At 44.8% G+C, this 19,731-nt stretch overlaps 1 protein-coding gene across 2 annotated transcripts; it reads left to right on the forward strand.

Annotated features, from left to right (window-relative positions):
* The first annotated feature begins 5,598 nt into the window (after window positions 1–5,598).
* Window positions 5,599–19,731, forward strand: TRIM63 (tripartite motif containing 63). Of its 2 annotated transcripts, XM_030218116.1 has the most exons (9): window positions 5,599–5,943; window positions 6,440–6,606; window positions 7,074–7,242; window positions 8,248–8,343; window positions 8,767–9,000; window positions 10,040–10,062; window positions 10,968–11,092; window positions 16,085–16,165; window positions 19,173–19,731. In XM_030218116.1, the coding sequence occupies exons 1-9, from the start codon at window positions 5,785–5,787 to the stop codon at window positions 19,181–19,183; spliced, it is 1,065 nt and encodes a 354-aa protein (XP_030073976.1). In that variant the 5' UTR covers window positions 5,599–5,784; the 3' UTR covers window positions 19,184–19,731. The 2 variants fall into 2 exon arrangements, with proteins under 2 accessions (XP_030073976.1, XP_030073977.1); XM_030218117.1 differs by lacking the exons at window positions 10,040–10,062; window positions 16,085–16,165; window positions 19,173–19,731 and having other exon boundaries at window positions 10,968–11,089.

Here is a 19,731-nt window from a genome sequence, read left to right on the forward strand (position 1 = left end):
CATTTTATTTATTTATTTTAGTACATTTATACCCCGTATTTTCCCACAGAAGCAGGCACAATGCGGCTTACAAAATCACAAAAGTTACATATCAAGAAGGGAAATAACTGTTTGAAACAGGTTCAGTCAAGAGGAAGAAGGTGTGGGCTGAGTGATGTAGTTGGGATAAGCCTTCTCAAACAAAGTTTTTAAGGATTTTTTGAAAATTTGATGACCGTATATCTCCTTTAAGGACTTTGGTAGACGGTTCCAAAACTTAGGACTGACATAGGTGAAGGATGAGGAAAGGAGCAGTTTATATTGAACAGATTTTTTTTTTTTTTTTTAGTTACATTTGTACCCTGCGCTTTCCCACTCATGGCAGGCTCAATGCAGCTTACATGGGGCAATGGAGGGTTAAGTGACTTGCCCAGAGTCACAAGGAGCTGCCTGTGCCTGAAGTGGGAATCGAACCCAGTTCCCCAGGACCAAAGTCCACCACCCTAACCACTAGGCCACTCCTCCACTGTTGCTACTATTTGAGATTCCACTAGCAACATTCCATGTAGAAGTCAGCCCTTGCAGATCACCAATGTGGTCGGGCAGGCTTCTGCGAGTCTGACGTCCTGCACGTCACCTCACAGAAACAGAAGCCTGCGCATCCTTCTACATGGAATATTGCTAGTAGAATCTCCAGTAGTAGCAACATTCCATGTAGAATCTCCAATAGTATCTATTTTATTTTTGTTACATTTGTACCCTGTGCTTTCCCACTCATGGCAGGCTCAATGCGGCTTACGTGGGGCAATGGAGGGTTAAGTGACTTGCCCAGAGTCACAAGGAGCTGCCTGTGCCTGAAGTGGGAATCGAACCCAGTTCCCCAGGACCAAAGTCCACCACCCTAATCACTAGGCCACTCCTCCACTGTTGCTACTATTTGAGATTCTACATGGAATGTTGCTATTCCACTAGCAACATTCCATGTAGAAGTCCACTCATTGGAGCTGACTGTGTGGGTGCTTGAGCACCCCCAATATTGAGAAAAGTCCTTGTATGTGTCCAGGGAGGGGTCATTTCCATTGGGCTTAGCACCCCCAATAATTTTGAAAAGGTGGCTCCTATGAGTCCACTAGCAACATTCCATGTAGAAGTCGGCCCTTGCAGATCACCAATGTGGCCGCGCAGGCTTCTGCTTCTGTGAGTCTGACGTCCTGCACGTACGTGCAGGATGTCAGACTCACAGAAACAGAAGCCTGCACAGCCTTCTACATGGAATGTTGCTAGTGGAATAGCAACATTCCATGTAGAATCTCCAATAGTAGCAACATTCCATGTAGAACCTCCAATAGTAGCAACATTCCATGTAGAATCTCCAATAGTATCTATTTTATTTGTGTTACATTTGTACCCTGCGCTTTCCCACTCATAGCAGGCTCAATGCAGCTTACATATTATATACAGGTACTTATTTGTACCTGGGGCAATTGAGGGTTAAGTGACTTGCCCAGAGTCACAAGGAGCTGCCTGTGCCTGAAGATTTATAGCTTGGAAAGTGTAAGTTGAGGTAAGATCGAGCAGTCAAGGAAGCATTTCTGGATGGCAGATCAATCAAATCTTCCATGTAGGCAGGGGCCTCCCCATAGATAATCTTGTGAGTTAACGTGCAGATTTTGAAGGTGAGACGAGCTAAAATGGGGAGCCCATGCAGGTTGAAGCGAAGAGGTTCTGCATGTTCAAAGCGTGGTTTGCCAAAAATAAGTCTAGCAGCTGTGTTTTGGGCAGTCTGCAATTTTGTCAGGAGAAATTTTCGACTACCAGCATAAATACCACTGCAGTAGTCTATATGGGAGAGGACTAACCAGTGAGTGAGAGTACAGAAGAGATCCCTCGAAAGGAATTTCCGGCTACGCCGCAATCTCCACATGGAGTAGAACATTGGTTTAGTGATGAGATTAACCTGGTTGTCCAATTGCAAGCGAGTGTCTAACAAGACTCCAAGGATTTTCAGGGTTGACGAGACTGGAAGAGTAGAATCCCCATTGACAAGTGAAGTCGGGATAACCTTGCTGTGCTGGGACGATAGGACTAGACGCTGGGTTTTGCCCTTGTTGAGTTTGAATCGAAACGCTGCTGCCCAAAGCTGGCAGTTATTTTGTCGGTGATTTCAGCAAGAGACGCTTTTAGACTTGTATTCTGTCTTTCAGTGCCAAATACAATTCATAAATTATGAATCATGAGCAATTAATTTAGTCTACAGTTACCAATTATAGCAACAGAGAGAATAAACATGCTGCCTTCCCCTGAACATGGTCCCTGCCCACACTAGGGAACGGAATAGAGGCAACACCATAGAACCCGCCCCACCCTCAAATCCCAGAAACGCTAGGGGGAAAAGACAGAAAATTTCCATCTCAGCCTGCAGATTCCTGACTCTCTTCCTCTCTCTAGTGTTCATCTGTTTTTGACATCCCGTTTTTTAATTGTAAATTTCAGAAATCTACATCCAAGTAAACCCAAGAAAACAACAAATGGGGTCAAACTAAATCTGAAAGAAAAAGACACATGAAGGGGCATTTTCAAACGGGGGCGCCCATCTCCGAGGACGGCGCGGCGAAGGGGCGGGGCCGACCGCATTTTCAAATGAGATGGGCGTCCGTCTTTCATGTCGAAAACACGGTTGGGGGCGCCCAAATCTCAACCTAAATGCTGAGATCGCCGGATTTAGAGATGGGCGCCCTCGGTTTTCCCCCCATAATGGAAACCGAGGGCGCCCATCTCAAAAACGAACCAATCCAAGGCATTTGGTCGTGGGAGGGGCCAGGATTCATAGTGCACTGGTCCCCCTCACATGCCAGGGCCCCAACCGGGCACCCTAGGGGGCACTACAGTGGACTTGGCAAATTGGTCCCAGGTGCATAGCTCCCTTACCTTGGGTGCTGAGCCCCCCTCCAACCCCCTCCAAAACCCACTCCCCACAATTATACACCACTACCATAGCCCTAAGGGGTGAAGGGGGGGCACCTACATGTGGGTACAGTGGGTTTCAGGTGGGTTTTGAAGGGTTCCCATTTTCCACCACAAGTGTAACAGGTAGGGGGGATGGGCCTGGGTCCGCCTGCCTGAACTGAAGTCCACTGCACCCACTAAAACTGCTCCAGGGACCTGTATACTGCTGCGATGGACCTGAGTATGACATTTGAGGCTGGCAAAAAAAGTTTTTAAAGTTGTTTTTTTGAGGGTGGGAGGGGGTTAGTGACCACTGGGGAAGTCAGGGGAGGTCATCCCCGATTCCCTCCGGTGGTCATCTGGGCAGTTCGGGCACTTTTTTGTGACTTGGACCTTAAAAAAAAAAGCGGACCAAATTCTCACCAGGGACGCCCATTTTTTTCTATTATCGGCTGAAGCTGGCCATCTCTTAACCACGCCCTGGCATGCCCCTGTCCCGCCTTCGCTACCCTTCCGACACGCCCCCAGGAACTTCGGTCGTCCTGGCGACGGAAAGCAGTTGGGGACGCCCAAAATCGGCTTTTGATTATGCCGATTCTGGCGCCCCTGAGAGAAGGGCGCCCATCTCCCGATTTGTTTCGAAAGATGGGCGCCCTTCTCTTTCGAAAATGAGCTGGATAGGCAATCATGATCCAGATGTTGACAAGCCCACTTAACAAAGAACTTACTACAAACCTGTCCCTATATATCAAATGTTACATACAAACAGTACCTCTAATGAGATGGAATTATAAAACAAAGACAAAATTACATTGCACATTTCTCTCTGTAAGGCTTCCAAGAAGATGTATTTATCCCTCTGGTAGTTGACCAATCACTTGCAGGAGATCTTCTTTCTGAACCACACAGGGGTACACCTGGTTCTTGCTGCCCTCGCTTTCCCACCAATTCCCTGTACTTATTTGACGTATCGGAGGTGCCAACATTTCAAAATAATTAGGGGTGCCAAACATAATACAAATTGCCCCTCCAGCTTGCTCAATAGTGAGGGTGCTGCACCCAGAAGTAAGTATCCAGAGATGGTGGAGGCTGACTGGAGAGAGAGGTGGATAGGAGCTATGGTGTAGATGGGGAGAGTGTATTGGGGGAAGAATATGTGTTGGGGGGGAGTATTGGTGAGAAAGATAAAGTTCAGAGGAAGAGTATGTTGGAAGGGTTGGGGAGGGTGAGAGAAAGAATGGGGGCTGAGGATGGTCTGAGCGAGAGTGTGAGGAAGCAGACTTCATTTTAGTTGCACAAGTTGCTCTGTGGGCTGACTGCATCATTGGAAATATTTCTTCACTCAGAAGAAGCTATTTCTTCATTCAGCGTGTAATTAAACTCTAGAATTCGTTGCCACAGAATGTGGTAAAAGCAGTTAGCTTAGCAGGGTTTAAAAAAGGTTTGGTTAGCCAATATTAAGATGGACCTGGGGAAAATCGATAATCCACTGTTTATTTCTAGGATAAGCAGCATAAAATGTACTGTTCTGGGATCTTGCCAGGTATTTGTGACCTGGATTGGCCACTGTTGGAAACAGGATGCTGGGCTTGATGGACCTTCAATCTGTCCCACTATGGCAATTCTTATGTACTTATGCACTCCCCACCCCACCCCACCCCCATCATGGTACCAGCAACTTTGTCAATGATGCTCCTAGCCCTCACACCAAAGGGTTTTTGCCCAAGTAGCCTGTGAAAAACTGTGAAAATCTCTGCTAATATACATGTATGAACTTGGCTAATTCTATATTTTTGATCCTGTTTCATATCAATTTGCTGTTCTCAAGTTTTCCTCTTTCATCGTATTTATGTTTATACTTGTACACATTACTTTTGTTATGTTGTTACCCAGCTTAACATCAAACTTAGAATTTTGTTAACATTAGGGGTAAGCTATATCAGGTAATGAAGTTGCTAAACAATTCAAGATAGATCAAAGGGAAAGGAACTCAGATTTAATTTATACCTTTTTAGTAGTAGCTCATGGCAAATTACTTTCAGGTACACTAGGCATTTCCCTGTCCCTGGATGACTTGCAATGTAAGTTTGTATCTCAGACAATGAAGGGTTAAATGATTTGCCCAAGGTGATCATGCATAGTACTGGGATTTGAATGCTGGTATCCTGGCTTCTTAGCCCACTGCTGTAACCATTAGGCTACTCCTCCATCCCATTAGGGTTTCTATGTGCTGAGAAGGGTGATGTTACCCCTCCATCAAGTCAACTATAGATGCTTATTACACTGATTTTTAGACTACGTACATTAAATGACTAGATTGCAAGTGTCACATGTGATCAGAGGCTTAAGGGGTGTTAGGAAGTGGTATTGCACTTATGTACTGCTAATTCTCCAATTTCTGTACACAAACTCTCCAGAGATCCCTAGAAATTGTCTTCTTCCCCCCCCCCCCCCCCCCCCAGTCTGGACAAGACGTTCTCATTTCCTCTCCTGTTTACAGACCTGTATGTCCCAGGATGGGTGATTGCTCACTCCTGCATGTGACACAGAGGCTGTGTTTCAGGGAGTGGAGAAATCCAAAGTCCGCCCATCAGATTTGGGCAAAGGAATCTGTGACAAGTCCTCTCCATCCCAAGGACATGTGACCCTGAGACAGGCTATAAATAAACAAAGTAATAGGATCTGGAAGTAAAGACAGTCTCCAAACTGGGAAACTTCAGTAGCACAGGAAGAAGTTGGGCAGAAGAGCAGTCTCTTTCTGTAAGTAAAACGGGAACAGAGGGAGCCAAGCAGATTTTTCTTTAGGTACGCTGTCGGCAGAAGAACCATTTCCAGGATCTTAACTTGGTGGCATCTACCATGGATTACCAGTCAAGCATTATCGGGGACTCGAATCCAATGGACAATTTGGAGAAACAGCTGATTTGCCCCATCTGCTTGGAGATGTTCACCAAACCGGTGGTGATTCTTCCATGTCAGCACAATCTGTGCCGGAAATGTGCCAATGATGTCTTCCAGGTCAGTACCTCCAAATGTTAGAAACCATCAGCATTGAACATAAGCAGAGCAGCCGCCTTCCCTGGCTGCTGCTCTTCACTCTCCATTCCCTTCTGGTTTCTCAGGCTTGGGTCTCCTGGTAGTTCTTTACCTTTTATTTCCTTTTCTCCAACTTTCGTTGGTCCAAGTTGCCTCTCCTGGCTAGTATATCTTTCCCCTTCTTTGCCGCCTTAAGCTGCTATTTCAAACCTCACGAACAGTAGCTGTTCTTGGGTTGTGCCAGGGAAAGGTCATGCTCCAAGCAAAAAAATAAATAAAGGAAGAAACAATTTGTGTCATAAGCTGCTGGGGTAAGTCATGGTAGAAATGGCTCCTGGCACACCAAGACATAATGAGACCGGAGATCTGTAGTGGTGAAAGACAGACCATAGAAGAAATGCTCTTATGATTATGCTATAGATTGGCCATTGGTCTTGGAAGCCCCTTGATTGTGTCATTCTGTTGATGGTTCCCGCAGGCAGGTAACCCATATTGGCAGTCCAGAACCAGCTCTATCTCAGGTGGGCGCTTCCGTTGTCCTTCATGCCGCCATGAAGTACTTCTGGACCGTCACGGTGTATACGGCCTCCAAAGGAATCTTCTAGTGGAAAACATCATTGACGTCTATAAACAGGATTACTCAAGGTTTGAAATGCTGCTATTTTCATTTTTTTTAAAAAGGTTGTGCCAAGCTCTGAGCCGTCTTAAAATGCTGAACTGAGTTCAATGATTCTGTAGGCTAAGGACGTAGAAAGAATTACAGAAAAAAAAAATAGCCACAAAGCCTCATTAATACCTGCATTTGTACAAGCAGAACCTGGTCTTTAATTCCTTCTGTGAGAAATATTGTGCAATCTACAAACTCATATCTTGCTTTATAAAAATATCCTAATCTGTATTTTCATTTCTATGAACACATCTAGTTTAAGTCCTTTGCTTACGTGATGACCAGCCTCTATGTTTCTATCTGTAGACACTACTTCCTTTTCTACAGATAAGATTTGCTGTGCATTTCATTTTGTGTAGATACAGAGCACTTGTCTTTTATAGGCTGTGAAGCATGGTCTGTGTTTCTTCTCGGTGCAACTGAACCTGTTACTTGCTTTGTTTAGCAGACCTCTGAAGAAAGAAAAGCACCCCATGTGCAAGGAGCATGAAGATGAGAAGATTAACATCTACTGTATGACTTGCGGAATCCCCACATGTTCCATGTGCAAAGTCTTTGGGGCTCACAAAGACTGCGAAGTTGCTCCACTTCAGAACGTCTACCAGGGCCAGAAGGTACAAGTCATGCCTATACCCTACGGCCACAAGTTCCCTTAATCCTATGAAGAATTGATTGGCAAAGCTTGTAATGCGAGAAACTTCGAATGTGAGGCATCTGGGAGTTTCTGCTGTTAAGGGGTAGCCTGGGGAGAATGTGAAGTGAGCAATCGTAGCAGGGCTTATGGTGTAGGGGCATGAAGATGTTGGAGGAACCGATGAACTTCAGGAGTCAATGGGAGCAAAAAGCTGAGGGCAAGTTGGGAGTCTTGCGCCATGGGTAGTGGGGTGTTGGGGAAACTGTACCCTGGATAGAGGAGAGAACGTTGAGGCCTGCGTTTTGCTTCTGTGCTGATGATGAACTTCAGAAATAGTCACAGAGCTCAGAGATTGTTGGGTATAAATAGAAACAAGTGACTGCAGCCCTGAAGTAGCAGAAGTTTAGGTCATGGATTTATATTTAGAATCGCCGGATCTGCATTGCAGCAGTGTTGGGGTGTCCAGCAGGCCCATGGAGGGCTCCTCACCAGTGGGAACTTGCTGGATTGTCTTCATTCCCTATCTCTTCAGTGAAGGCGCCTACGTTCACTAAAGGGATTTCCAAGTTGAGACATCTAGCTATGTAATTTTTCTCTGAGATCCTCATGTGCTCCTGTCCAAGGTATTGTACGTAAAAGCCCAGGGAAAGGTAGTGATGGGCAGATTTGAAGGTATTATTGTGGAAGCACTGATTTGTCTGCTGCCCCCATGATACTGTCAGTTATCAAAGTCAGTGCCGTTTTAAATTATATAGCCAAACCCAGAAAATATATTTTACCAGTGTACTTATTTGCTGACCATTACAACTCCTTTTGGTATTTATGCTTCATTTCTCCACGTTGCTTCACTGCATATTCCACTCCTGTAGAGCTTCCAACTTTGGACAGTGCACTGGCTCAGTCCTTACAACTTGCCTCCCCCCCTCTCTCTTGATCCCTGTCCAGCAGTGCAAGGGTTAATTGCGTTTGTCTCCATTTCTCACAGACAGAGTTGAGCGGCTGCATTGCCATGCTGATGGCTGGAAACGACAGAGTTCAGACTATCATTAGCCAGCTGGAGGAGTCCTGTAAAGCCGTAGAGGTGAGGGATGGAAAATGGCCAAGTCCTTGGAAATATGAGTGATTGTGATGAAACGCAGTGCCTTAACACTGGTGAGCCCAGGGCTGCACCAGCCAGAGAGTGGTCTCCAGGAGCCAATCTCCTTAGTCATTGGGCTCAAATACCCAGGAGTCACAAGGAGCTGCCTGTGCCTGAAGTGGGAATCAAACTCAGTTCCCCAGGACCAAAGTCCACCACCCTAACCACTAGGCCACTCCTCCATTAGACTAAAGTCTAAAAAATGGAGATCAGATACCATCAGTGTCCCAAGCCAGCAGTATCTCAGACTGCTTTCCCCACATAGATCAGCTTTTACTGGTGATACTGGTTCCGGTTTCCTAACTAACCCACATCATCATTTTTCAAAGTCATCCACCGCAAATTGTGTCCCAATTTCTTCTGCAGGACAACAGCCGGCAAAAGAAGGAAGCCCTACAGAGGACGTTTGACACGCTCGGTGAAATCCTGGAAGAGAAGAAAAATGATCTTCTCCAGAGAATCGCCAAGGAACAGGAAGACAAGACCGGATTTGTTCAATCCTTGATACAGCAATACAGGGAACAGCTGGAAACATCTTCCAAACTGGTGGAGAAGGCCATTGAGGCCATGGATGAGACGGTGGTAGCTGCTTTCCTCATGGTAAGTAACACTGCTACCGTATGAAATTATTGGGACATTTTTATCAGGTCACTGAAAAACAAAACTCTTTAAGTACCTGAAGCCTCGATGGTCGTTCCAAGCAGGAAGAGCACCTCTGTTGCGAATAGGGAAGTAAGCCCTCTGTTCTTTTCTGGAAATTAATTTGCATTGAATCTTCCCTCAGGGTCACCCAAAGGGTCCCAGAAGCCCAGGCCAGATTGCCACATTGGACCCTGCACCCCCCCCAACTCCACCCCCCACCAAGTCATTGCGATGGCCTCCCCACTTTAGAATCAGGCCCACCCAGTCAGCAGCAATAGCGGAGGCAAATGAAAGAAAAATCTGAACCACCTTGTGCCCACCCATGTTAACCTCAAACCCTACCTAAACATTAGTCCTGGCTAGGTCACTTATCTCATCGTTTGCCATCCCTTCTGGTGCCCTCTTGTCACGTTGAACCCAGAGCTGGATTTAAGCTTAAAGTACCCATAAACTGGACCAGTGGGCAAAGGAGTCAGAGATTGGTGGGGGAAGCCTACCCGCCCCCAATTTTGAATTACTACTACTACTACTACTACTTAACATTTCTAGAGCGCTACTAGGGTTACGCAGCGCTGTACAAATTAACAACTAAGGACGGTCCCTGCTCAGAAGAGCTTACAATCTAAAGAACGAAATGAATGCTTTCAAAGTATGGTCTTCTAGACCTGTGTTTAAATCCAGCCCTGGCTGACCCCCCATATTTCACCATTCTGCACCCCTTGTAAGGGTCTTCCTTTGTATGAAGCTTGGGCGACTTGCTTCTTCACCTCTCCCCCCCCCCCCCCCTCCATCTCCATTCCACCCCACACCATGCTTCCTCTGTACTAGTTTAAATTTTCTTGTATCTTTCATGAAAAATATAACCAGAACTTTAAAATCATTTCCTTTCTTTTTCTTTTTTTCCTTCTTCTTTCTCTTTCCAACTCTTCACTTTCGTTTTCTGTCTCTCGTTTTTCCGGCACTTGACCTCTTCTTTGGGCTGTCTCTCCACTCATAGAATACAAAGCAACTCATTAAAACGTAAGTCTTTGTCTGCTGAAGCTCTTCATTCCCTGTCTCCCAGAAGTAGAAGGTTCATTATCTGGACCCATCCGTTAAATTCTGAGCTCTAGTTAGCACCCATTCACTGCGGAAACTCACTTGAAATGTAGAATGCAATGACATGGGAAAGCAGTTCTATTTCTGCCTGGAATCCACTGTATTAGGGATGTAGAGGCCAAAATATTTCAGTTCATTTGGCCTTTTTTCCCCCGCTTTTTAGGCTTTCTTTCTTCAGTTCGTTTCACATATTCGTTGTAATAAATTTTTAATGCCAGCAAATCGATTGTACATGTGTTAATTTGTAGGTTAACGTGTTAAATCGATTTTGTATGCACTAAGATATTTAAGAGATATTAACAAACCAAATAGAAACGACTCTCCGGTTACTGTGGTAAATGCAATCAGTTGAAGCAAGGATTGTCAGGAATAGGCTAAGGATCTGAAAATTGAAGGGGGGGGGGAGAGGAATAAGGTTGAAGGTTTGCATAGGGCCTCTAAATACTCTTCCACAACATCCACCATGAATATTCATGAGAGAAATTTGCATGCACTGCCCCCACTGCATGCAAATTTCTCTCAAGGATATCTCTCATTGTGGATATCCTGAAAACCTGACTGCCTGGGGTGCCTCCTGGATCAGGTTTGGGAACCAGTGCCCTAAAGTCTGTGGAAACTTTTCAAAAACGTGTCCTTTTTTCGTAAAAGCGCTGACAGCTTCTAATGTGCTTTTCTTCGTGGCAATGATAAGGGCAGTAGAGGAACAGGAAGGAATCTTGATAGACAGGGCAACTGGACCCACTGCTTTAGCTACCAACAGCTGTTATGTTGCTGTGGGGTTTTGCAATGGACAGTCATCACTGCCTGGTTATTTTCACACCTCACAGAATCTTGGATGCTTCAAAAGGCTGTCAGCTGGAGAAGACTGAGCCGGGCTTTGAAAACATGGATTACTTCACCTTGGACTTAGATCACATCGTTGCAGACCTAAGAACCATCGATTTCGGAACAGGTATTTGCTATTATAGAACTCGATGAGCTTTCAGTCGTTAAAATAAACTCCCAGTCCCTTCAGACTCGTAATCTATCTGGTAACGCTTCCTTACCATTTTGCATTGCTTGTCTAAAGTTATACACCCAGAAAGGGTAAGTGATTTGGGGTGGAGAAGGATCCAAATGGTTAGAGCAACAGGCTGGAAACTAGAAGGCCCAGGTTCAAATCCCATAGTAGCTCCTTGACTTGTACATAAGTAATGCCACACTGGGAAAAGACCAAGGGTCCATCGAGCCCAGCATCCTGTCCCCGACAGCGGCCAATCCAGGCCAAGGGCACCTGGCAAGCTTCCCAAACGTACAAACATTCAATACATGTTATTCCTGGAATTGTGGATTTTTCCCAAGTCCATTTAGTAGTGGTTTATGGACTTGTCCTTTAGGAAACCATCTGACCCCTTTTTAAACTCTGCCAAGCTAACCGCCTTCACCACGTTCTCCGGCAACGAATTCCAGAGTTTAATTATGCGTTGGGTGAAGAAACCTTTTTTCCAATTTGTTTTAAATTTACTACACTGTAGTTTCATCGCATGCCCCCAAGTCCTAGTAATTTTGGAAAGCGTGAACAGACGCTTCACATCCACCTGTTCCACTCCACTCGTTATTTTATATACCTCTATCATGTCTCCCCTCAAGCAAGCCACCTAACCCTCCATTGCCAAGGATGGCTGAGGAAAGCACTGGCAACCCACACCACTGAAAGCCTGCCATACAGCCCATCACACTTTTGTCTGGTGGCCCTCATAAGTCATGTGCAGGGGGGAACAAAAATATATAGAATTTTACCACTGAACACATAAGTTACGCATCCAAGTACCAACAGGTAAATAGGAGGTACAGACTTTTAAACATATAACTGATCATTTAAGATTATATGTGGATTTTCAACATGACACTTGTACACTGTATATATCCACCACTAAAGCTATCCATGCCTTTATGTGGCCACTTAAATGGCAGCCGTGCCACTGAAACTATACGTGTCTTTACGTAGCCACTTAAATGGCAGCCGTGCCACTGAAACTATACGTGTCTTTTCGTGGCCACTTAAATGGCAGCTACGCCACTGAATTTTCATCTCATTGTTTTTAGGACCATATCTCCAATACTAGAGATGTTAGTCTTATTTTCATACTATAACCAATACCAGAGTTCCAGTTACACTGAGACCTGATATGTGATACATCATCAGCTGTGAGGAAAAGTGCCCCCAACCAGTTTCACTTTCCATACAGTCATGAAATGTAAAACTGTACGTGTAGCGAGTAAATTATAACTGCCCGCAATGGTACATCACGTGTACTAACACTTGTATGAGAGGGTGAAACATCTGGTCGAAATGTGGCTCCTTCTGAAGCAGGGGTGCAGCCAGACACTCACCTTTGGGTGGGCCTGGGCTCAAGATAGGTGGGCAGAAGAACTGTGCCTTGTCCCACAAGTGATTTGGTCTCTCCCTCTCTCGCCTGCATGCCATATGGTCTCTCAAACATCCCCCTCCCTCCCGCATACCTTTTAAATGGCAGATTTTCAGCGGCAGCAACTAATACACACTGTTCATGTTGGCCCCACACCCTTCCCTCTGATGCAACTTCCTGTTTCCACCTAGGCAGGAATACATCAGAGGGAAGGCTGTGGGGCTGGTGCGAGCGGAATGTATCAATCGCTGCTCACTGCAGGCAAAAATCTGCTATTTACAAGGTATGCAGGAGGGACGGTTGTTGGGAGTTTTCAGCTGGTGGGGCTTGGCCCTGCCAGCCACATCATAGGTATGCTGCTACTGGGTGGGTCTGGGCCCACCCAGGCCCACCCTTGGCTACGCCACTGAAGGGAGGGAAAGAAAACTGCAGCTACTTTTGATGTAGGATCACGACTTCCATTATTTCAAACACAAATGTGTAAACTGTAGTGAGGGGACAAGGATTCCCTTTCAAAGAGAAAGCAAGACCATTAAATCCAAGAGGTGAGCAACAACATTTCAATTCTGAGCCCTTAAGATTTGTGCTTTCAGTCCTGGGTGCCACTCAAACCTTTCAAAAGAACAATTACTTCTGCACAGATACTAAGCAGATCCTTACTGTCTGTGGTGCAGGGCATTCCATTCAGTTTTGCACGTTTCTACCTATTACCAATAGAAATCAAACAAAATAAAACATGGAAAAGAAAATAAGATGATACCTTTTTTATTGGACATAACTGAATACATTTCTTGATTACCACAAAAGCAGGTCCCAGTTTGTAAATATCAACTTGTTTATGTAATTTAAGCTCTGACAATGAGGGGATGTTTGTAAAACTGTTAGGATTATGCAACCAAACAGAACTGGAGCTAATCCCTGGGTGGGGAAGTCCCAGGGACCGAAGAATACCTTGACTCTGGTGCTCCTGCATTAAACGCCCTTGGATAGGGTTTGTGTATTCAGTGTGTCTGGCAGGAAAAGAACAGATCTGAGCTTTGTCTTTGAGCAGAGAGTAAGTAGAGTGTGAGGGAACAGGGGAGATCTGATTCCCTGACTGGGCAAACTAAGGCTTTTTTTTTTTTCTGTAACTAGGGGAAAATCTTGACTAATCAGAATTAGAAAAGGTTCAAAGAACAGGGACCAAAATGATAAAGGGGATGACAATCTTCTCCTATGAGGAAAGGCTAAAGAGGTTAGGGCTCTTCAGCTTGGAAAAGAGATGGCTGAGGGAAGGTATGATTGAGGTCTACAAAATCCTGAGTAGTGTAGAATGAGTAGAAGTAAATTGGTTTTTTACTCATTCCAAAAGTACAAAGACTAGGGGACACTCAAGGAAGTTACATGGAAATACTTTTAAAACGAATAGGAGGGAATATTTTTTTCACTCAATAGTTAAGCTCTGGAACTCTTTGCCAGAGGATGTGGTAACAGCGGTTCGCTTATCTGGGTTTTAAAAAGATTTGGATAAATTCCTGGAGGAAAGGTCCATAGTCTGCTATTGAGACAGGCATGGGAAGTATGGAATGTTGCTACTCTAAGATTCTGCATGGAATCTTGTCACTCTTTAGGATTCCAGAATCTTGCCATTCTTTGGGGTTCTACACGGAATGTTGCTACTCTTTGAGATTCTGCATGGAATCTTGTCACTCCTTAGGATTCCAGAATCTTGCTATTCTTTGGGGTTCTACACGGAATGTTGCTACTCTTTGAGATTCTGCATGGAATCTTGTCACGCCTTAGGATTCCAGAATCTTGCTATTATTTGGGGTTCTACTTGGAATGTTGCTACTCTTTGAGATTCTGCATGGAATCTTGTCACTTTTTAGGATTTCAGAATCTTCGTTGGGTTCTACATGGAATGTTGCCACGATTTGGGTTTCTGCCAGGTACTTGTGACCTGGCTTGGCCACTGTTTCGAAAACAGGATCCTGGGCTAGATGGACCATTGGTCTGACCCAGTGTATGGCTACTCTTATGTTTTTCTGTGTGCACTATTTCCCCATCATTTTAATCAACAGTTGGAAAAGCACAGTATAGCTAAGAATAACATCTGAGCCAAACCCCACCTCCATGCGCTAATCCTGTGCTGAAAAATATACAGCCAAAATGTATCATTTATTGTTTAATTTATTTCTTGGGATTTATTAACCGCCTTTATGAAGAGATTCACCCAAGGCCGTGTACAGCAGGTACAGTTTACATAAAAATTACAATTGTGTTAACAGCATAACAATAGTAAAATAACCAAGAATAAACATAAATACAATAAATGGAGTAAACTTGAAACCTAATCATAAGACTACCATGAAACAGTATCAAAGAATATACACATTTAACAGCACTGAGATTCAAATAACATAGATATAACACAATGTCAGCATAATACCAATGAAACACCGAATAAGCACAAATCAGAACATTCAAATAACATAGATATGATGACGCTAAATACCCAGTGTACCTGAATGTAACTCACCTTGAGCTAGTACTGAAAAGGTGGGAGCAAAATCCAAATAATGCTTTTCTACAACACAGCTTAGCACAAAGCTGAGGGGCCACGATGGGTGGTACAGAGTCGATTGGGAATCAACAGATGGGTGGCTAAACTCAGGCACGTTCTATGTACAGTTAAATATCTGTCTACGAGTTAGTTCTGCAGGTGCTGTTGGGGACTGAGCACCCCCAGAATCGAGCAGGCTCCTTCAGTGCATCCAGGGAGAGCTCGTTTGTGTTGGGTTTAGCACCCCAATCGTTTTGAAGTATTGGTGCCTATGAGTTCTGGATAGTGGCAGCATTCAGCCACTATCCAAATAAGTTTATCCATTTAGGTGAACCACATATAGAGCAGTTCTAACCTTTAAAGGACAATGTGACCTACGGAACTATGTTTTATTTTTTTACTAGTAAAAGAGGCCCTAGCAAGGTTTTCCTCCCCCAACACCCCCCTTCTCCCTCCCTCCCTACCTACCTACCGACCCCTTCGTCGTTCTGACGCCATTGCTCCGCACCTCCTGAACGCACCGTACGCCATTGCTCCGCCCTCGGTGTGTGGCGCCATTGCCCCGTCCTCAACGTCATCACGTTTGATGCGAGGGCGGGGCCCCAAAACTTGGCAATTTCGGTGGCTTCACCACCACGAACCCTTCGAACCCGTCTTGAAGGAAGTGACGTCAGTGTCTTCAGAACGTTGAGGGTGAGTTTTATTATATGGGATTATTATTTAGTTGTTGTTGTTGTTGTTACTTAACTCACACCTTTTCAGTAGTAATTCAGGTCCAGTAGGGGTTTCCTGGACCCCAGAGGGCTTTACTATCTAAACTTGTATCTGAGGTAATGGAGGGTTAAGTGATTTCCCAAGGTCACAAGAAACATCACTAGGATTTGAATCCCGGCTGCTTTGGCTCTCAGCCCGCTGCTATAACCATTCTGTTGGGGTATAAAGTTGAAGCTATAAAGATGCAGTGCTTTCTGAACCATTTGTTTTCTTTGCGAAGGTGATGAGGATGAGGAGGAAGATGTGGATGAAGAGGACAATGACACAGAAGATAGGGAATCCACAGAAGGGCGAACGGAGGGTAAGCAAACCTGAGGACCTTGACCTGGGGCATAAACTGGGAAACTTGATTCTGAAAGCATCTGGGAGGTGTCTGCCCAAAGACTGGCTGGGGTCTGGATTGATTCCCTGGATGGAGAAAACAAAGACTTCCCTTGTCTCGGGGGTTTTCGTCCTAGTTGGCCAACTTTGGCCAGGAGAACGTTTGAGATAAATTACAGGCAGAGTGGGCAATGAGTATGAACCACATTAACTCTTCAGAAGAAAGAGTGCAAAGTCACCCAGGCCCTTTCAGGGACAAATTTAAAATGTTCATATGGCATAGAAATTAAAAAAATTAGGCTATGCCCGGTCAGAGCACTTTAATTTGACAGATGTGCATAATTCCGCATTCAGTTCAAACTCCTCTTACTGACTTACAAATGCATTCATTCTGCAGCTCCTCAGTACCTCTCCACTCTCGTCTCTCCCTACACTCCTCCCCGGGAACTCCACTCACTGGGCAAATCTCTCTTATCTGCACCCTTCTCCTCCACCGCTAACTCCAGACTCCTTTCCTTCTATCTTGCTGCACCTTATGTCTGAAATAAACTTCCTGAGCCGGTACGCCAAGCCTCATCTCTGGCTATCTTCAAATCTAGACTAAAAACCCACCTCTTCGATGCTGCTTTTAACTCCTAAACCTAACCCTTCAACTGTCCCCTATCCCTGATATGTCCTGTCTGTCCTAACCCTTATCCCTTACTTGTCCTGTCTGTCATAATTAGATTACATAGTAACATAGTAGATGACGGCAGAAAAAGACCTGCATGGTCCATCCAGTCTGCCCAACAAGATAAACTCATATGTGCTACTTCTTGTGTATACCTTACCTTGATTTGTATCTGCCATTTTCAGGACACAGACCGTACAAGTCTTGCCCAGAGCTAGCCCCACCACCCAAACACCAGTCATAACAGTGCTTCATAGGGTATATTTCTCTCCCCAAGGCATAGAGCAGGTTGTATTTTGACTGTCTCTCCATGTTCAAGTGTGAAGTGCTGCGTACGTCCGGTAGCGCTATAGAAATGATAAGTAGTAGTAATTTAGGGTTTTCTATGTTCACTTGTGTCTAAATTGTTTTATTTCATGTCGTTTCCTTAAAACTCCAGCAAAGTAGCTCCTTCATCAACTGTTTTTATACAATGCCTTAGTTTACCTTCTCTTTAACTCAGTGCTGTAGCTTACACAAAATAAAAATGAACAGGACCCTTTCTCATAAAGAGAAAAACCAGCAGCCTTCAAGGGTGAAAAAAAAAGCTTCCAGCCAATGCCTCCCACACCTCTCTCCTTGTCCAAATGTCACCCAGTGCAATGAGATAAGACCATCTGAGCACTGTGCACAGTATTTCATGCTAGCTAAATGCCAGAACACAGTAGAGATATCACGCTCCTGCCAGAGGCAGAGCGACTGACCTTGTGATTCACTGTAGTTCTCCCATACCAGGGTTCCCTGGGCAGGAACTAGTCTAATTCAGCCACTGATCATTTCCAAGACTCAAGAAGGGTGCCGTTCATAAGATATACACTCTGTATTTTTCCTAGGGACACTGACTGGGTGAAAGCCCTTGTCTGCACCATGTTACGCACATCCAGTTGTGCTTTAGAAATGACAAGAGCAGCACATCTGGCCTGTAAGCGCTGATTGGCTTACAACAGCACTTCACATTCAGGGCAATCACATTTCATTTCCTGCAAAAAGCATTCCTGTTCCAGTTTGTGCTAGGCAAATCTGATGCCCCGTTCTTTCCATGAAGTTCTAACCATAACCACATTCAGACACAATTTCTAAGTACTGTTCGTCTTTTTTTCTAAAACAGGGGTTCTCAACCCCAGTCCTCAGGCCACACCTAGCCCACCAGGTTTTCAGAATATCCGCAATGAATATGCATGAGATAAATTTGCATGCACTATCTCCATCCTATGCAAATCTGTCTCATGCATATTCATTGTGGGTATCCTGAAAATCTGATTGGTTTGAGAACCCCTGTTCCAAAGCCTCAAATGCAAGGCTCAGTGAATTCCCTCTACAGTTTCACAAGTGGTTAGTGCAGTGGACTTTGATCCTGGGGAACTGAGTTCAATTCCCACTGCAGCTCCTTGGGACTCTGGGCAAGTCACTTAACCCTCCATTGCCCCTGGTACAAAATAAGTACCTGAATATATGTAAACCGCTTTGAATGAGGTTGCAAAAACCTCAGAAAGGCGGTATATCAAGTTCTATTTCCCTTTCCCTATTTGAGATTCTACATGGAATGTTGCAGGTGCTACTATTTGAGATTCTGGAATGTTGCTACTATTTGAGATTCTACATGGAATGTTAATGTTGCTATTCCACTAGCAACAGCCTGCCCTTGCAGATCAGCAACGCGGCTGCACAGGCTTCTGTTTCTGTGAGTCTGACGTCCTGCACACGTTCAAATATTTGAAAGGTATTAATCCGCAAACGAACCTTTTCCAGAGATGGAACGAGAGGACATGAAATGAGGTTGAAGGGGGGCAGACTCAAGAAAAATGTCAGGAAGTATTTTTTTCACAGAGAGAGTGGTGGATACTTGGAATGCCCTCCCGCGAGAGGTGGTGGAGATGAAAACAGTAACGGAATTCAAACATGCGTGGGATAAACATAAAGGAATCCTGCTCAGAAGGAAGGGATCCCCAGAAGCTTAGTGGAGATTGGGAGGCAGAGCAGGTGGTGGGAGGCGGGGCTGGTGGTTGGGAGGCGGGGCTAGTGCTGGGCAGACTTATATGGTCTGTGCCCTGACAATGGCAGATACAAATCAAGGTAAGGTATACAGAAAAAGTAGCACATGTGAAATTATCTTGTTGGGCAGACTGGATGGACCGTGCAGGTCTTTTTCTGCCGTCATCTACTATGTTACTATGTATGTTACTTTGCCTGTGAATTCCCTTCTCTTCCAGTCCTGTAATGCACCTTATGTCTCCTCTCTCCTGTGCATCATCACTCAAAATCTTGTTCTGTATTTCAGGGCAGCTGTAATCTGCTGGATGAAAGCTAAGAGGAAGGTTGCCCTCCCCCCAGCACAAATTCATCGTGATTGATTAGGGTGACAGCACACCCAGCATCTGCAGGGAGCTACGGGGGCGGGGCTTAGGAAGACAAAGGCATGTGAGAGTCACAAGAGTCCAGAACACTGAAGGAGAACTTGCTTGAATGAACATTTTTCTATAATGGTGCAAAACAGAATATTTTGTATGGTATTTTTCTGTATATAATTGGACAAGGATTTATTTGTATTTTGTAAGAAAATATTTGTGCTTTTTGGCACTTGGCGGCCACTGCTGACCTGATGGTGCAGTTAACGATCAGAGTTCATGGCAGCCTGCATGAGACATGCTGTGAAGCGGATGCTGGCTGGCATACTGGTATACCTGATACTGGTGTACTGGTGAACATGGCACCATGCAAAGCCTAGAAGAGGAACGCACTATGCTTTATTGCATCTCTGAGTTTTAAATCATGTTTCCATTATTTATTGCCTATGCACTGTAACGCTTATGGCTAGAATAAACCCAGCTACCAACAAA

Source organism: Microcaecilia unicolor, chromosome 11 (assembly GCF_901765095.1).
Source record: "Microcaecilia unicolor chromosome 11, aMicUni1.1, whole genome shotgun sequence".
Taxonomy (NCBI): Eukaryota; Metazoa; Chordata; class Amphibia; order Gymnophiona; family Siphonopidae; genus Microcaecilia; species Microcaecilia unicolor.

Bases quoted from the DNA above. Each gene is read 5' to 3' on its own strand.
- TRIM63 (XM_030218116.1), top strand. From the start codon at position 5,785: ATGGATTACCAGTCAAGCATTATCGGGGACTCGAATCCAATGGACAAT. The intron at 6,607-7,073 runs GTTTGAAATGCT...TGCTTTGTTTAG, and splicing joins TATAAACAGGATTACTCAAG to CAGACCTCTGAAGAAAGAAA. The intron at 7,243-8,247 runs GTACAAGTCATG...CATTTCTCACAG, and splicing joins ACGTCTACCAGGGCCAGAAG to ACAGAGTTGAGCGGCTGCAT.